The following is a 17,836-nucleotide window of genomic DNA, read 5'->3' as shown; positions in this document are numbered from 1 at the left end:
GTTCACCACATTATCTTCAGCACCAAGAACACCTAACAAGCCCTCAAATATATGTTGAGCAAATCCATGACTGAATGAATGAGGAATGGAAATTGGAGGGTTGAGGTGAGGATTAGAGATGATATTTGTAACTCTGGACACTGTACCTGGCACATAGGAAGTCAGGAAGTGGGATGCTATGAGATGCTAAATCCAAGCTTTGACTGAGATTCCAGGATACAGTAGATACCAAAGTGAGTTTTGAGATAGACCTGTGGGTATCTCGCTATCTATGTACCACATCTACTTTGAGGCTCTAAAGGTGTCCAGCAGTGAAGCTTCAGAAATTATTTGTGATGAGTTATTTAGAGATACGCCTGAGGCCAGGGACGGCGGCTGGGAGGACCAACCCCACGTCCAAGGAGCCGTGGCTGCGCGGGCGCAGGAGGGCCTAGAGGAGCTATCCCACGTTGAAGGTCAGGAAGGGCAGCAGTGAGGAGATACCCCTCATCCAAGGTAAGGAGCAGCGGCTGCGTTTTGCTGGAGTAGCCGTGAAGAGATACCCCACGCCCAAGGTAAGAGAAACCAAAGTAAGATGGTAGGTGTTGCAAGAGGGCATCAGAGGGCAGACACACTGAAACCATACTCACAGAAAACTAGTCAATCTAATCACACTAGGACCACAGCCTTGTCTAACTCAATGAAACTAAGCCATGCCCGTGGGGCAACCCAAGATGGGCGGGTCATGGTGGAGAGATCTGACAGAATGTGGTCCACTGGAGAAGGGAATGGCAAACCACTTCAGTATTCTTGCCTTGAGAACCCCATGAACAGTATGAAAAGGCAAAATGATAGGATACTCAAAGAGAAACTCCCCAGGTCAGTAGGTGCCCAATATGCTACTGGAGATCAGTGGAGAAATAACTCCATAACGAATGAAGGGATGGAGCCAAAGCAAAAACAATACCCAGTTGTGGATGTGACTGGTGATAGAAGTAAGGTCCGATGCTGTGAAGAGCAATAATGCATAGGAACCTGGAATGTCAGGTCCATGAATCAAGGCAAATTGGAAGCGGTCAAACAAGAGATGGCAAGAGTGAATGTCGACATTCTAGGAATCAGCGAATTAAAATGGACTGGAATGGGTAAATTTAACTCAGATGACCATTATATCTACTACTGTGGGCAAGAATCCCTTAGGAGAAATGGAGTAGCCATCATGGTCAACAAAAGAGTCCGAAATGCAGTACTTGGATGTGATCTCAAAAACGACAGAATGATCTCTGTTCGTTTCCAAGGCAAGCCATTCAATATCACAGTAATCTAAGTCTATGGCCCAACCAGTAATGCTGAAGAAGCTGAAGTTGAACGGTTCTATGAAGACCTACAAGACCTTTTAGAACTAACACCCAAAAAAGATGTCCTTTTCATTATAGGGGACTGGAATGCAAAAGTAGGAAGTCAAGAAACACCTGGAGTAACAGGCAAATTTGGCCTTGGAATATGGAATGAAGCAGGGCAAAGACTAATAGAGTTTTGCCAAGAAAATGCACTGATCATAACAAACACCCTCTTCCAACAACACAAGAGAAGACTCTACACATGGACATCACCAGATGGTCAACACCGAAATCAGATTGATTATATTCTTTGCAGCCAAAGATGGAGAAGCTCTATACAGTCAGCAAAAACAAGACCAGGAGCTGACTGTGGCTCAGATCATGAACTCCTTATTGCCAAATTCAGACTGAAATTGAAGAAAGTAGGGAAAACCAGTAGACCATACAGGTATGACCTAAATCAAATCCCTTATGATTTTACAGTGGAAGTGAGAAGTAGATTTAAGGGACTAGATCTGATAGATAGAGTGCCTAATGAACTATGGACTGAGGTTCGTGACATTGTACAGGAGACAGGGATCAAGACCATCTCCATGGAAAAGAAATGCAAAAAAGCAAAATGGCTGTCTGGGGAGGCCTTACAAATAGCTGTGGAAAGAAGAGAAGTGAAAAGCAAAGGAGCAAAAGAAAGATATAAGCATCTGAATGCAGAGTTCCAAAGAATAGCAAGGAGAGATAAGAAAGCCTTCTCGTGATCAATGCAAAGAAATAGAGGAAAACAACAGAATGGGAAAGACTAGAGATCTCTTCAAGAAAATTAGAGATACCAAGGGAACATTTCATGCAAAGATGGGCACAATAAAGGACAGAAATGGTATGGACCTAACAGAAGCAGAAGATATTAAGAAGAGGTGGCAAGAATACACAGAAGAACTGTACAAAAAAGATCTTCACGACCCTGATAATCATGATGGTGTGATCACTGACCTAGAGCCAGACATCCTGGAATGTGAAGTCAAGTGGGCCTTAGAAAGCATCACTACGAACAAAGCTAGTGGAGGTGATGGAATTCCAGTTGAGCTATTTTAAATCCTGAAAGATGATGCTGTGAAAGTGCTGCACTCAATATGCCAGCAAATTTGGAAAACTCAGCAGTGGCCACAGGACTGGAAAAGGTCAGTTTTCATTCCAATCCCAAAGAAAGGCAATGCCAAAGAATGCTCAAACTACCACACAATTGCACTCATCTCACATGCTAGTAAAGTAATGCTCAAAATTCTCCAAGCCAGCCTTCAGCAATATGTGAATCGTGAACTTCCTGATGTTCAAGCTGGTTTTAGAAAAGGCAGAGGAACCAGAGATCAAATTGCCAATATCTGCTGGATCATGGAAAAAGCAAGAGAGTTCCAGAAAAACATCTATTTCTGCTTTATTGACTATGCCAAAGCCTTTGACTGTGTGGATCACAATAAACTGCAGAAAATTCTGAAAGAGATGGGAATACCAGACCACCTGATTTGCCTCTTGAGAAATCTGTATGCAGGTCAGGAAGTAACAGTTAGAACTGGACATGGAACAACAGACTGGTTCCAAATAGGAAAAGGAGTACATCAAGGCTGTATATTGTCACCCTGCTTATTTAACTTATATGCAGAGTACATCATGAGAAACCCTGGGCTGGAAGAAACACAAGCTGGAATCAAGATTGCCGGGAGAAATATCAATAACCTCAGATATGCAGATGACACCACCCTTATGGCAGAAAGTGAAGAGGAACTAAAAAGCCTCTTGATGAAAGTGAAAGAGGAGAGTGAAAAAGTTGGCTTAAAGCTCAACATTCAGAAAATGAAGATCATGGCATCTGGTCCCATCACTTCATGGGAAATAGATGGGGAAACAGTGGAAACAGTGTCAGACTTTATTTTGGAGGGCTCCAAAATGACTGCAGATGGTGATTGCAGCCATGAAATTAAAAGACGCTTACTCCTGGAAGGAAAGTTATGACCAACCTAGATAGCATATTCAAAAGCAGAGACATTACTTTGCCAACAAAGGTTCATCTAGTCAAGGCTATGGTTTTTCCTGTGGTCACGTATGGATGTGAGAGTTGGACTGTGAAGAAGGCTGAGCGTCCAAGAATCGATGCTTTTGAACTGTGGTGTTGGAGAAGACTCTTGAGAGTCCCTTGGACTGCAAGGAGATCCAACCAGTCCATTCTGAAGGAGATCAGCCCTGGGATTTCTTTGGAAGGAATGATGCTAAAGCTGAAACTCCAATACTTTGGCCACCTCATGCGAAGAGTTGACTCATTGGAAAAGACTCTGATGCTGGGAGGGATTGGGGGCAGGAGGAGAAGGGGATGACAGAGGATGAGATGGCTGGATGGCATCACTGACTCGATGGACATGAGTCTGAGTGAACTCTGGGAGTTGGTGATGGACAGGGAGGCCTGGCGTGCTGCGATTCATGGGGTCGCACAGAGTCGGACACGACTGAAGCAACTTAGCAGCAGCAGCAGCAGCAGCCCCAGTCATGACTCTGTGCGACTCCATAGACGGCAGCCCACCAGGCTCCCCCGTCCCTGGGATTCTCCAGGCAAGAACACTGGAATGGGTTGCCATTTCCTTCTCCAATGCATGAAAGCGAAAAGTGAAAGTGAAGTCACTCAGTCGTGTCCGACTTGTAGCAACCCCATGGACTGCAGCCTACCAGGCTCCTCCGTCCATGGGATTTTCCAGGCAAGAGTACTGGAGTGGGGTGCCATTGCCTTCTCCATGACTGGGGCTATTTCCTCTCTGATTAGCTCTCTCGTGCTCCTAGCCTCAGCTCACTTACCTCTTTGTTTATGTATCCGTCTTTATTGATGTCATACAAATTAAATGTCCATCTTAGTTTCTCATGGACGGTTCCTCTCAGTAAAATTGACAGAGCAGTTACAAAGTCCTGAGAAGTGGAAGAGGCATGAGACATTAAGCAGCGAGCCACTGGGTGGGGCGGCGCTCTGTCTGGGGGTCAGACTCCGTGACTGTCTTTACAGAATGGTATTGCCCAGGTCCTGTTTCCTGAAGGATGTGGCCAAGCTCAGCACAGTACGCCACCCACCTTCCACTGCCTACCTTGCCCCATACTGGGGAAGGAGCTTCTGGAGGAAGAAGGGAAGTCAGCGTGTGCTGACATCGGCTGTCGCCTTACCCCAGGGCTGTAATTACCGTACAAGTGGGGGCATCCTCTGGCGGTTAAGAGTGTGGACTCTGGAAACATACCACCCGAGTTCAAAGCCCTCCTTTGCCTCTTACTGTCTGACCTTGGGAAAGCCACTCTGTCTCTCATTATCTTACTTTCCTCTTCTGTAGACTGGTAATATATAGTAGAACCCTACCTTGTTAGGGTTGTTGTGAGGGTTAAATGAGTTAACAGGTGTAGAGCGCTAAGTGCAGCGCTGGTCAGCTCGGTGCACATGTGAGCCATTAGACGGTCAGTCCCTGAGGCCCTGAGTTCTTGGAAGACAGTTGTTTCTTCTGTCTTCAGAAAATCCTTCTTAAATGGTATAGAACTTAAGCACTGAATGATCCACTCCTCCCAATATGCCCATCATTTAAAGGAAGAGTTGTTGGGGCCCTGGGGCCTCTGAGAGACAAACATACCTCAAACTTCACAGAGCCTGTCTGCGTGGTGTCGAAGGCATGGAAGAGGTAATGGGCATACATGCTGGCATCTGCAAGACACAGAAGGAGAGGCAGGTGATGGGAACAGGGACCCCGCACAAGGGAGGGAGATCACTTAAAAGCAATAAGAAAGAGGAGAGGGTGATGCTGGGGCGATAAGAAGGAAAAGCAATAAGAAAGAGGAGAGGGTGATGCTGGGGCGATAAGAAGGAAAAGACTGCCGAGTGGGAAAAGCCACTGCTGTGACCTGAGACCTGTCTGGTTGTCCTGGGGTCTAGGGGGGAAGTTCTAGCAAAAGCTAAGACAGGTTTCGTCCCTGTTAAGTCTAGCCATCCCTGGAGAGACGCTCCTGTGTCTGAGTACAGTTCTTGCTGGATGAAGGACTTGGTCCTGTGTGGAGAAGATGTTCTTCCGGGGCAGCACAGTGCCATGGACTGCGCACCCACTAAGGGTCAGTTAGACCTGGACTCAGAGCAGTTCCATCACTACCTCGCTGTGTGACTGCAGGAATGTAATGCAACCTCTCTGAGCTTCACCTTCCCATCTCTGCACACTGTTTAACTCTTCACGTAGTCATATCATTAGAACCATCGTTGTTTGCCACATAGTCAAAACTCAGTAAAGAGTGGCTCAACAGGACTCCACAGATAGTGGGTGTGGGGCCTGCATGGGGCAAAACTGTCCCCAGCTGGGGGAGGAGCTCTGCACTGGAACTCACACCTGAGAAGGCGCCTGTCTGCTGCTGAGGGAGGCGTATGAGAAATAGAGCCGGAAAAGTGTCTGGGACACTTGGATCTCTGTTTCATTGGCCCCCGAGGAAGGGGTCCTGCAGGAGATGGCTCCTGGGCAGGAAGTAAGTTGACATGTGACACACGGAAGCCATGGGAAGCCTCTGATGCCCCAGACCCCGGGGCCAGAGCGGGTGCCCGCAGGAGTCAGGCAGGGTGGCAGAGCGCCTGTGAGCCTGGCACACAGGCTAACCTTATTTATAAGCACGATTTTATTCACCTTGCATCTTTTTCGATTCTTTATTTTTATAGCTTCTGGTATTTACTAAAGTTCTTTTTCAAAATTCCACCTTGTCTCAGCCGTTTTAAGGGAAAGATGGAGCACGGCGCAGTGGGAGGTGGGCCTAACACAGCAGAGCTTTGGATGGACACTCTGGGGTCCAATCCTGGTCTGCCGCTCTCTAGCTGTGTGATCTGCAGTGAGCTGCTTAGCCTCTCTGAGACTCAGAGGCCCCATTCTCCCATAACCATACCAGCTTTCTAGAGACTTTATGATACTGCTTTATCACTACCATCTCTGGGAGAAGGTCCATTTTCAGAGCTCTTTTCTGCTAAAGCTTTAGTGGATTCCACATCTTGCAGTAAGGGAGGAACGCTGCTCTGAGCTCTCCCCAGCCCTGAGGTGGAGGCAGACAACAAGGCCCTGTGGCCCTGGAGGAAGGAAGCATGATGGAGGGAGCAGAGAGGGAGCCAGAGGGAGCAGAGAAGGAGGCGGGAGCAGAGAGGGAGGCGGGAGCAGAGAGGGAGCTGTGAGGGGTCTCTTTCAAGACCGGACTCACCTCCATGAGGGAAAAACTGAGCGTAGATCTGCTTGAATGTCTCTTCATTGACCACACCGCTGGGGCACTCCTGTGTGAGGGAGATGGAGTCAGTGGGGGAGGCTGACAGCTTTGGGGGTCCTCATGAGCCCTGGTGGGTGGGGACCGGGTAACCACCTGTGCACTTCCCTGACTCCAAGGAGAGTGGCTGGAAGTTCTACTTTAGGACTGAAGCTGCTTTGCAAAATGGTGAGATGTTATCAGAGAACAGGCACTGTGAGGTGGGAGTCTGGGCTGTGGGATTTTTAACAGAAAGACCTGGGTTTGGATCCTGGCTCAGCCCCTTCTATGCTTTGTGACTTTGAGTGAGTCAGCCCTGATTCTCAATGTCCTTACCATGAGAATGTAAAATAGGGCTACCAGTACCTTCCCAGCCAGGCTCTCAGGAAGTTAAATATATGAAATCATGATGGTGAGCTGGGTTAGCAGCAGACCTAAATCCCCACATTTCTGGGACACTAATGACCCTGATGGTGTGATGAGCTATCCTGAGGTGAGTATCTAGGCCGAAGCTGTGCCACCCTGCCAGGTCTGGGCCACCGGCCGGCTTCCCGTCCACCGAGACTGCCTCTTTCTTGTTTGGCACCTTTCTCTCTAGCTGGTGAGCAACCGTGCTCTCCTGACTCCTTTATAGAATGGCCTTCCTTACATATATGCAAAAATCTCTTGGAGGGGTCCCTTTGGCATTTGAGAGAGCGGAGTCCCAGGTGGGAAATCCTCCTGGGCCTTCAGAAGCCGTGTAGGTCTTACATTTTTGAAACCTCGATAAAGGACTTGCAGCTCCCTCTTGGTGAAGTTGGTCTGTGCCTCCAGCTGCTCCAGCCCCTCAGGCCGATGGCAAACCATGGTCATCTCCAGCTCGTCTTCAATCTTATCTGGAACCAGAAGAGATGGCATTGGGGTGGCTCACCTTGGTGGTCACTTGTCAGACTGTAGCCCGGGTTGTCAGAAGGGGGGTGTGGTGACCAGGACATAGGGTCATGGGCTGGGGGTGTCACACTGCAGATGACCTTCTTGCCTTGAGCCCCACCTCTCTATTCAGTCGCTTTCTATCTCACCATCAGTCCATCACTCCAGGTGTGTTAGACACCATCTATGGAGGGAGCTTCAGCCCAGGAATGTGTGTTCCAAGTGCTAAAAATAAGTCCATACAAAAACATTTCCTTGTCTTTCAAAATATCTGTTTTGTATATTCAATTTGCTGCCCACTGAATATTCCACTGCTCATCTGAATATTCCAGAGACACAGGTAAGTGAGCAGATGGATTAACATCCTCCGAACAGCAAACAGAGACAAATCTACTAAAAAACCATAGAGTAAAGTCTTACCATCTGGGAAACTAGAGGTAGGCTAGCTTGATTTGGCAAAAAGTACAAATTATAGCATGTTAAATATTAATTTAAAAATATGAAACCACTTTCCAGTATTGTAATATCTAACAGACATCCTTAAATGATAGGAAAGTAACTTAAATGGGAGCTACTTTACATAAATGAAAACTTTGGAAGCATTTGAAGGGCTCTACAAACAACTGTTTACGTGTACTAGGGTGCAATAGTTTTGCACTATTATTTAGGAAGCTTTAGTCATTTAAAGCATCCTATTGCTCTGTCCATCTCCTATTGAAGGATCACAAAATCCAAATAAGCGGAACTTTGAACGTTTTACCATCACCACTGGGCTTCCCTGGTGGCTCAGCTGGTAAAGAATCCACCTGAAGTGTGGGAGACCTGGGTTCAATCCCTGGATTGGGAAGATCCCCTGGAGAAGGGAAGGCTACCCGCTCCAGTATTCTGGCCTGGAGAATTCCATAGTCCATAGGGTCGCAAAGAGTCGGACACGACTGAGCATCTTTCATTTCACTTCGCTTTACCACCATAGAAGTGTTTTCCTTTGGGACCTACCAGAATGCTTTCTACAAATTTACTTCAATCAAGAATCAATTGCCATCTAGCCTTCCTGCCCGTCGTTGTCAGGCAGGCATCACCAAGTCCAAGTATTGAGTAACTGTAAATCTGAACTGGCAAGAGTAGGGATGAGATGGGCAGGCTTCTGGAAATGTACACACACCATCATATCCCATGATGACGGAGGGTGAGGATAGGCTGAGTTTCTGTCTGAGAGGATAGGATGGGTACATGCATTTCCGTAGCTAGTGTCAGTCTCTTTGCATCAGATTCTTTCTGCAATTATCACTTTTCCTTTTGAGACAATGACCCCAATGAAAAAGGAATCCACCAAAGTCAGTTTATATCTTCTCTGAGGTAATGGACATTGGGGTAGAGTTCCAAGGGAGAGGCAGAAGAACTCGGTGACAATTTCCAATTGTTATCTTTTTTATGTGCTAGGGAACACACGTCATCTTATCCCACAGGGATCAGAGCATATTACTCAATATAAATGACACTTTGTTTGCACAAAATAGCTGCCAGTGGCCAATTTCCTTATAATTTGAATAGAGCCATTAATTATTGTTATGTTACCAGCTAACAAGTTAAGTAGCAATTATGAAACACTGTAGCATTCTCAAACAAATAATCCCACATAAGTATAATTCAGAATTCTCCCATATATTTTTAACTCATTTAAAAATAGAAAACAAGTTGTTGGTTTAAATCTTCTAACATTAGATTTTAGTAGCAACTTTATTTTAAAAATGCACAGAAATTTAACAGTGAAAAGAGGTGAAAGTTATATTAAAAGGTAAACAAGGAAGACAGGAAAATATTTTTGGAAGAACTAATGTATTTTTGAAGTCACCTAGTATACCTTTTCAAGTCTGTCTTATCCAGAAGCTTAAAAGACTTCTCTTTTCAGTATTGACTATGATCAGATTCTTCACAAGCTCAGGGAAATTCCTTTGCAGAAGTTTGAGAGACTCTGACTCAGAAACTGCACTTGCTTACCATCTCTTTCATTAAAAATGCACTAAATAATTATAGATATATCAAATATTAAACTCACTTCATTAAGACAGAACTGGTTTGTTTGCTGGCTGACCAGCAGGGTCAATTTTCCATATCAAAGAGATTCTATAATATCTGAATATTTGGATGTTGACTGCCAAGCTTTTGTTTGGCTTTTTCATCACCCTCTAATTGTCAGATTGTGATCACATCCGTTACTGAAGAAAATTTATGTACTTGGGATTCAAGATGCTAGAGCTGGTAAATCACTGGCATGGTGAGTGTTAGGGGCTTAACCAGTGGTTCTTAATTTTTTTTCATTGTAAGAATTACAATTTACATCACAATCCATATACATAAAGGAACAATTTTGTAAAATGTTTTGAACCAAAGGTTTCATGAAATAATACATTTTCTCACTAATGGGAACTGTCCTCTGTTTTCAATTTTAACCTATTCCTTTATAAAAGTGTGCTGATTATGACCCTCATGGTCATGATTTGGGAACATACAACACTAATTTGTTTAAACCTAGAGCAATCTTTATGGGGGCGCCCATACTCTAAGCATTCTTTCCTTCACACCAGCTGCCCCTTCTTTTTCTCTGTAAGGTTCATGGTTCTGGCCACTGTAGCTATATTCCAAAGCAACCTTGGAAGGAGCTGTGGAGGTTTTCACATTCCTGTTTTCCCCTGGGGAGCCTCTGAGTGCTGTCCAAGTGGTCCCACTAAAGGAAGGAGGATGGTCCAGCACCCTGATTGGAGGAAAAGGAAACAGAATGAATAGATGGGACCTCCTTGATAGTTTCTTCTGAGGTTAAAAGTTTCTGAGGCCAAGTGCTACTTGGTATTACTATTTTTGTTATTAAAAATAATGATGAGCCAGTTGCAAAGTCAGGTTGAATTTGAATCAAAAAGATAAAAATTAACCCAGAGACCGAATACAATGGGGATAACCACAAAGCAAGAATAAATCAGAATATCTTTTGTTTGTAAATTGCCTTTGTCCTGTAAAATGTTTTCATGCCCACTGTCCCGTTACAACCTGTGTGTGGTGGGGAGTGGGGAACATTACCTTCTCCATCAGAATATTAGGAAGATGAGTGTCCTAAAAGATCAAGAGTTTTTCTAACTATAAGAACCTTAAAAAGGGATGAACAATCCAACGCTGGGGGTAGTTAAAGAAAGATAGAGTACCAGAATAACATCTAATGAGTGTAGATGTTATACAGGTAGTTCTCAGACTGAAGGCAAGTTTGGAGAAGATGATTCAGATTATGTGGGCTTTAATGTTTCGGGGCCACAGGCTCTTCTGAGTTTGGATGAAATCTATAGGCCCTCTCAGAAAAAGAAAATGCACCTAACTCACATTCCCTGAGCTCCCGTCTCTTTCAAACACTTGGAGCCCACGTTGAGGACTTCTAGCGCAGAAGTTCTCCACACTCTGTCGCCTCTGCCTTTGCCTGAGTCCTGGCTCACACAGTCAGTTGGAGACAGAACTGGACCTCAAATCCGGCCAATCCAGGCAGATCTGGCTTCCATGTGCCTCTCCAATGGCTTCTGCTTCCCTCCAGCACAAGCTGCAATTTGGTTTGTAACCAGCTTCGCAGTAGTTCTGCTTTTGGCAAGCTCTCTGCCCATGTAAGAGTGAGGCGCTTACACTATGAGCAGTCTGTGGTCTCCTCCCTGGTAAGGGGTCTCCTCTGTTAGGTTCACAACCACGACAGGATGAAAGACCATGGCCATTTCCATTTCCTTCTCCTTGGACTGGAAAATATTTTCTGGATTGGATTTTGTACCAACCATCTAGCTTTAAGGTTGCAAAATGAGTTGGTCCTTAGCTTGAACAGAGTTCAAAGACAGGTCTTGTTTGGCCTAGAAAATGTATTTTGTTGGGAATTTCCAATATTTAAAGATGAGAGATTCAGGCACAAGTTTGGATTTCTAGTTTCTCTTGGAAACTGAGATTCCCTGACCACGTTGGCAGCAGTTTATCAGAGCTGAGCAGGGGCCGGCCCCTCGAGCCATGAAAACCTCTAGTGCGCCCTCTGTCTTCCTCTGCATGACTTCATTTCTTCTCTCTGCCTGCTCCTGCAGGCATCTGAGGTTTTGGTTCCTGATCTCTACCCACTTACCCTGCCACCCACCTACCTTTCTCTGATCTCATAACACCCAGACGACCACCTTCTCTCTTCCTCACCATTTGTTTATTTAAACACGTTTTGCTTTGTTTCACAAAGGGTTTGAAGTTGATTATATGAAACACATATAATAAAATAAAAAGAGATAAAGTAATAAGAAAAACTGCCTTGGAAAATATTAATTAGATTAGGAGGTTGAGACCACAGGGAAAAAGAGAACACAGAAATTCAGGTCATTTGTTCCAAGCAGTTACTACACTTGAGCCACAAATTGGCTCTGAGCTTTCACATGTATCTTATAGTCTGTGAGAGGAAAACATCAGTTTCTTTAGGGGAAGCAAAATTTTCCTATAACTTGTCTCTACAAGAATGTTTTCAACTGTTTCTATTTAAAAGAAGTTTGCTGACGGGACACAGAAATTTGGTCTGTGTGAAAAGAGTAATGACAAAATACATCCTTGATTAAGAAGCACTCCCACTGAAAGTAATGTAACCAAAGCAGTCAAGTTAAACTTTTTTTACCTCTCTGATACTGGTAATACCACCAGGCGATGTCTAGGAAAAAGTAAGAAAACATTTTACCAAAACTGTTCATCAAACAAGCAAAATATACTTTTATTTTCCATGGAAAGCCTGCTCTGCGGGTGTCCAGGTCACCATCCAGCGCAACGTATGTGAAGAGGTCTCTTCCTAGCAGAGCTGGAACTGACCTCCCACGGCCAGAACAGCCAAGAGCAATGGGTTACCTTGCAGTGCCCACTGCTTCCAGCAGGGGGCTCATTGAGCATGCCCGCAGCCATGCAGCCATGCAGCCCGAAGAAAGGTAGGGGGCGAGGGGCAGAGGATGCACGGATGTGGATGGGTCTTGGAAATACCTGCATGTTTGATTGAAGAGTGCCCTATAAGATAACCCTCCACAATACAGGCCCCATTGCTGCAATCGGCCATTTTGTGATTTGAAGCTGCATTCTTGAAGGATTCTTTACTCACTCAATAACTATCAGTGAAGTGTCTACTATGAGTACATCAGTGAATGAACAACTCTGTTCCCTGCTCTTGTGGAGCTTACAGTCTACAAGCCTTTGCTTCTCTCTTCCCCTCTCCGTTGCGAGAAGTAACACAGATTCAGAAAAGGATAGAGGGTTATTGAAGAAATTGCTTTGCACTTTGGGAGGACCGGACAGATTGGTTGCAGGCAAAATCCCCTATTACACTGAATATAAAACATGAGACAAAATATCAGACCTGGAAAATCCTCCATTTCATGGTGGAGTTGGGTGGAACTAGGTCCCAGACAGTGGGAAACAGGTTCTAGTTGCTGTTCTTCTGTTGGCCTTTTTGGGGCTATTTTGGGATCATCCTAGCTTTCTCTGTATCCCTGATCAAGAGTGCATAAAGCAGACCAGCCACCATCTTGTGTGTCTGAGTCATTCCTTACCCACAACCCCAGACAGGAAAGGCTTCTTTCCCTGCTGCCCTGAAAGTCGTGGGACAGGTGGGTGTCCTATTTCTGCTCTTGTTGCCTGACCTGAATCCTGCGGGAGAAACTTATCATACTGCATATGTCACTCTCATAGGTCGCATTTGTATTTATTTTTCTAACGGAGGCTACTTTTAGAACAGTTAAGGTTATGGAAAAATTGTACAGAAAATAGAGTTCCTATGCATTCCACCTTCACAATGTCACCTATTTTAACATCTTGACTTGGTATGGTATATTTGTTGCAATGGACAAACCAGGATTGATATATTATTTTAAACTAAAACCTGTAGTTTACATTAGAGTTCACTCTATGTAGTACAGTCTTGTAGGTTTTGATAAATATATAATGCCATATATCCACCATTATAGTATTCTACAGAATAATTTTACAGTTCTAAAAGTATAGCATTCTTGTAGAGATATGTCTACAAATATGGTCTGACTTCTCTGGCATTCCAGGAATGTGACAGGTATTGGGAGAGAGATGATTTTACCATGTCTATTCATAAGGAGTTAGACTGATGGGTAGGGCACACGCATAGACCAAGGATCACAAACTCAAATGCCAATTGTTGTCGTTGCTCAGCCGCTAAGTTATGTCCAACTCTTTGTGACCCCATGGACTGTAGCACCCCAACCTCCTCTGTCCTTCACTATCTCCCAGAGTTTGCTCAAATTCATGTCCATTCAGTCAGTGATGTTGTAATTCAGATGAGTTTGGTAATGTAAGTACAACCATGGAGACTGCTGGGGACTGAGAACTGGAGAGCCATTGCCCCATGAAAGGGAAATAGCTGTTATGCAGCCAGTTGTTGTTATGTAGAATTTAAGCCTGGTGAATCCACATCTTCAGGTTTTTCAAGAGATGCTACAATCGAAAGATGATTTGTGTCCTGATTCTTAGCTGTTATTGATGCATTTAACATTTATATATATACCATTGGACAAGTATAATATTACTGTTGGTAGAATATTGTGGATTTCTGGAATGGAATTCTTCATTGGCAAATCATTCCAAGCTCTGTGTATGTGTGTGTGTGTGTGTGTGTGTGTGTGCACTTAGTCACTCAGTTGTGTCCAACTCTTTGTGATCCCATGGACTGTAGCCTACCAGGCTTCTCTGTCCATAGGATTTCCCAGTCAAGAATACAGAAATGGATTGCCATTTCCTTCTCCAGGGGATCATCCCGACCCAGGGATCAAAATCATGTCTCTTATGTCTCCTGCATCGGCACTAGGAGGATGGTAATGCCATTTGGATGGCAGGGGAACAGAAGAAGTCACAGGGAAGATTTCAAGGGAAAGTGATCGTTTATTGAGTCTTGAAGGAAGAAGGACAATGCAACAGCATGTGAAAAGGCACAGAAGCTGAAAGGGCCCTAGAATTGCAAGCTCTCTTGAAGCAGAGCTGACTTCTCACTGAGAAAAACAAGAAAAGGGGAATTTAAAAAAATCACAACTGTTTGGAGAGCTACCAGGATATGTATCAAAAAGATCACACATCATGACCAAGTGGGCTTTATCCCAGGGATGCAAGGATTCTTCAATATTTGCAAATCAATCAATGTGATACACCACATTAACAAATTGAAAGATAAAAACCATATGATTATCTCAATAGATGCAGAGAAAGCCTTTGAAAAAATTCAACATCCATTTATGATAAAAACCCTCCAGAAAGCAGGCATAGAAGGAACATACCTCAACATAATAAAAGCCATATATGATAAACCCATAGCAAATATTATCCTCAATGGTGAAAAATTGAAAGCATTTCCCCTAAAATCAGGAACAAGACAAAGGTACCCACTCTCACCACTACTATTTAACATAGATTTGAAAGTTTTAGCCACAGCAATCAGAGAAGAAAAAGGATTCTTCTTTTCCACATTGGAAACCCTAAAGACTCCACCAGAAAATTACTAGAGCTAATCAATGAATATAATAAAGTTGCAGGATATAAAATCAACACACAGAAATCCCTTGCATTCCTATACACTAACAATGAGAAAACAGAAAGAGAAATTAAGGAAACAATTCCATTCACCATTGCAATGAAAAGAATAAAATATTTAGGAATAAATCTACCTAAATAAACAAAAGACCTATATATAGAAAACTATAAAACACTGATGAAAGAATCAAAGATGACACAAATAGATGGAGAATATTCCATGTTCACTGATCGGAAGAATCAATATAGTGAAAATGAGTATACTACCCAAGGCAATCTATAGATTCAGTCCAATCCCTATCGAGCTACCAATGGTATTTTTCACAGAACTAGAACAAATAATTTCACAATTTGTATGGAAATACAAAAAACTTTGAAAAGCCAAAGCAATCTTGAGAAAGAAGAATGGAACTGGAGGAATCAACCTGCCTGACTTCAGACTATACTACAAAGCTATAGTGATCAAGACAGTATGGTACTGGCACAAAGACAGAAATATAGATCAATGGAACAAAATAGAAAGCCCAGAGATAAATCCATGCACCTATGGACACCTTATCTTTGACAAGGGAGGCAAGAGCGACTGAGCGACTGAACTGAAGCAAAGCATGTGAGCGGGACTTTCAGCAATCTGGGAAGACAAAAACTGGATCAGTGCCACAAAGACATTGAGGACGTGAGGCCCCAGACTGGAGGGACCACAGAGACATGAGCCTGGTAACGCGAGTTGCTTATTCCCTCAAGGCTTTTGATAATTCCTAAGTGACAGAAGTCAAGAGAAACTGAGAGGTCAAGACATACTACCACAAAATTTTGTAGAGCCAAACAGAGCTTTTGGCAGGCTCATGGTGTTAAGAGATAACTGTTAGCGTTCTGGGTCTTCCTAGGAAGAGGGTTCCTGGTAAATACCCAGGCTTTCAGCTTGACCCCTAAAGGATTACATTTTAGGAGCAAAACCAAGTTAGGAATAGGTCCGGCCTTACAAAGACTGAAATCCAGCCTCAACACAACTCAGCCCATGTTTGAGTTAAGTTTACTGCCCCTATTCTAATACTTTCTAGAAGTGGAAGTTCAGCTAGGTAGTTTACAAATTTTTAATTCTAATGCCCACCTTTCATTAAAAATGCCAGTTGTATTAAGAGACAGGACCAAAAGTAAAAGAAATAACATGGTAATAGAGATTTATGAGACCTAGATATTGAACCTCTCAAACATGGGCTTTAAAACAATGAAATATGCTCTAGAAAATAGAGAAAAGATGGAGAATGCCATCAGAAAACCAGAATATATATAAGAAAGTAAGTTTAAAATTCTAGAATGATAACAGTAGGTTATGCACAGATGAAGAGAAAATTAATGATTTGTTAGATAGGTCAAGAGAAAAATATACTCACTGATGCACAGAGGGAAAAAATGGAGACTAGAGATAAAAGCACAAGACATGATGAAAAATTCTAGCATTTATAATTGGAGTCCTGAAATAAAAAGGAGATAAAGAATGATTCTGATGGAATATTTGAAAGATAAGTAAATGAGAATTTGAAAAATGGATGTAATAAATCAAGCCGCAGATTCAAGAAGTACTACAAACCTCAAGCAGATAAACACAAAGAAAACCACATCTAGAAGCATCACAGTAAAACTGCTGAAATATAATACAAAGACAAATAAAAACTCTTCAATATAAGAGAGCAGCCTTCAAGTTATAGCCAAACCCTAACTAAATGCTGCTTACAAGCATAAGGACAACAAAGGCAAAAGTAAAAGTATGTAAATGAATACAGCATGCAAACAGTAATTGAGAAATTCTGGCACGGCTATTTTAACATCAGATAAACTAAACTTTAAGGCAAGAGGCTTTGCTGGAGAGAAAGAGTTTTCAAAATGAAAGAGGCCATTCACTGGGAAGACATAGCAATCCTAAATTAGTATGCAATAATAATATAGCTTCAAAATACATATAAAGCAAAGGCTGACAGACCTAGAAGGAGAAATAGCAAGCTCACAATCAGAACTGGAGATTTAAAAACACCCTGGAAAGATCCCCTGGAGGAGGGCACAGCAACCTACTCCAGTATTCTTGCCTGGAGAATCCCATGGACAGAGGAGCCTGGCGGGCTATAGTTCATAGGGTCACAAACAGTCGGACACAACTGACACGACTTAGCACGCGTGCACACGCAGTGTGTAATTGATAAAACAAAAGACCAAAAAGGGCATAGAAGATACGAGCAATGTAATTAGCAAACTTGGTCTCATTGACGTATGTAGGTCTCTTTACCCAACAATCATAGACTATTACACACCCTTTCCAAGTGCATATAGAACACTTACCAAAATGGACTGCTTCCTGGCTCTTAGAGCTAATCTCCAAGAATTCAAAGAATTGAAATTTTCAGGATGTTTTCTGTTCAAAGTGAAATTAAGAAATCAAGAGCAAAAAGAAAACAAAGAAATCTCCAAATGTTTGGACATCAAGCAACATGGTTCTAATTCCTAAGTGTCCCATGTATCAAAAGAAGAGACGTCATGGAAATTAGAAAGTATTTTGAACTAAGTGATAATGAAAACATGACATATCAAAACTTGTGGGCTGCCATTAAAACTGTGCCCAGAGGGAAATTTAAAAGAGCATAACCTACTTGAGCTGCACATAATTTATGTGACAGGGTGCATAAAACTGAATGATGTGCTATCTCTTGTTATCATATTTTTAGTGTTTCCAATGATTCAATTTTAATGTTGCGTAAGCTATGTTGGTT

General features: G+C 43.1%; 1 protein-coding gene across 4 annotated transcripts in view; it reads right to left on the bottom strand.

The window, feature by feature from the left end:
* KCNIP1 (potassium voltage-gated channel interacting protein 1) overlaps positions 1-17,836 on the bottom strand; it is a 403,203-nt gene that overhangs the window by 9,043 nt on the left and 376,324 nt on the right. For all 4 annotated transcript variants that reach the window (XM_006075532.4, XM_006075529.4, XM_045163645.1 and 1 more), the window contains exons 2-5: positions 7,341-7,465; positions 6,552-6,621; positions 4,964-5,034; positions 4,155-4,262 (exon numbers count right to left, since the gene is read on the bottom strand). In XM_006075532.4, the coding sequence (XP_006075594.2) occupies positions 4,155-4,262; positions 4,964-5,034; positions 6,552-6,621; positions 7,341-7,442 (351 nt within the window). In that variant the 5' untranslated portion in view covers positions 7,443-7,465. The remainder of the gene's footprint in view (positions 1-4,154; positions 4,263-4,963; positions 5,035-6,551; positions 6,622-7,340; positions 7,466-17,836) is intronic.

This window comes from Bubalus bubalis, chromosome 19 (genome assembly GCF_019923935.1).
Source record: "Bubalus bubalis isolate 160015118507 breed Murrah chromosome 19, NDDB_SH_1, whole genome shotgun sequence".
Taxonomy (NCBI): domain Eukaryota; kingdom Metazoa; phylum Chordata; class Mammalia; order Artiodactyla; family Bovidae; genus Bubalus; species Bubalus bubalis.
Note: the sequence above shows the minus strand (reverse complement) of the source record. Positions and strands in the feature narration are given on the sequence as shown.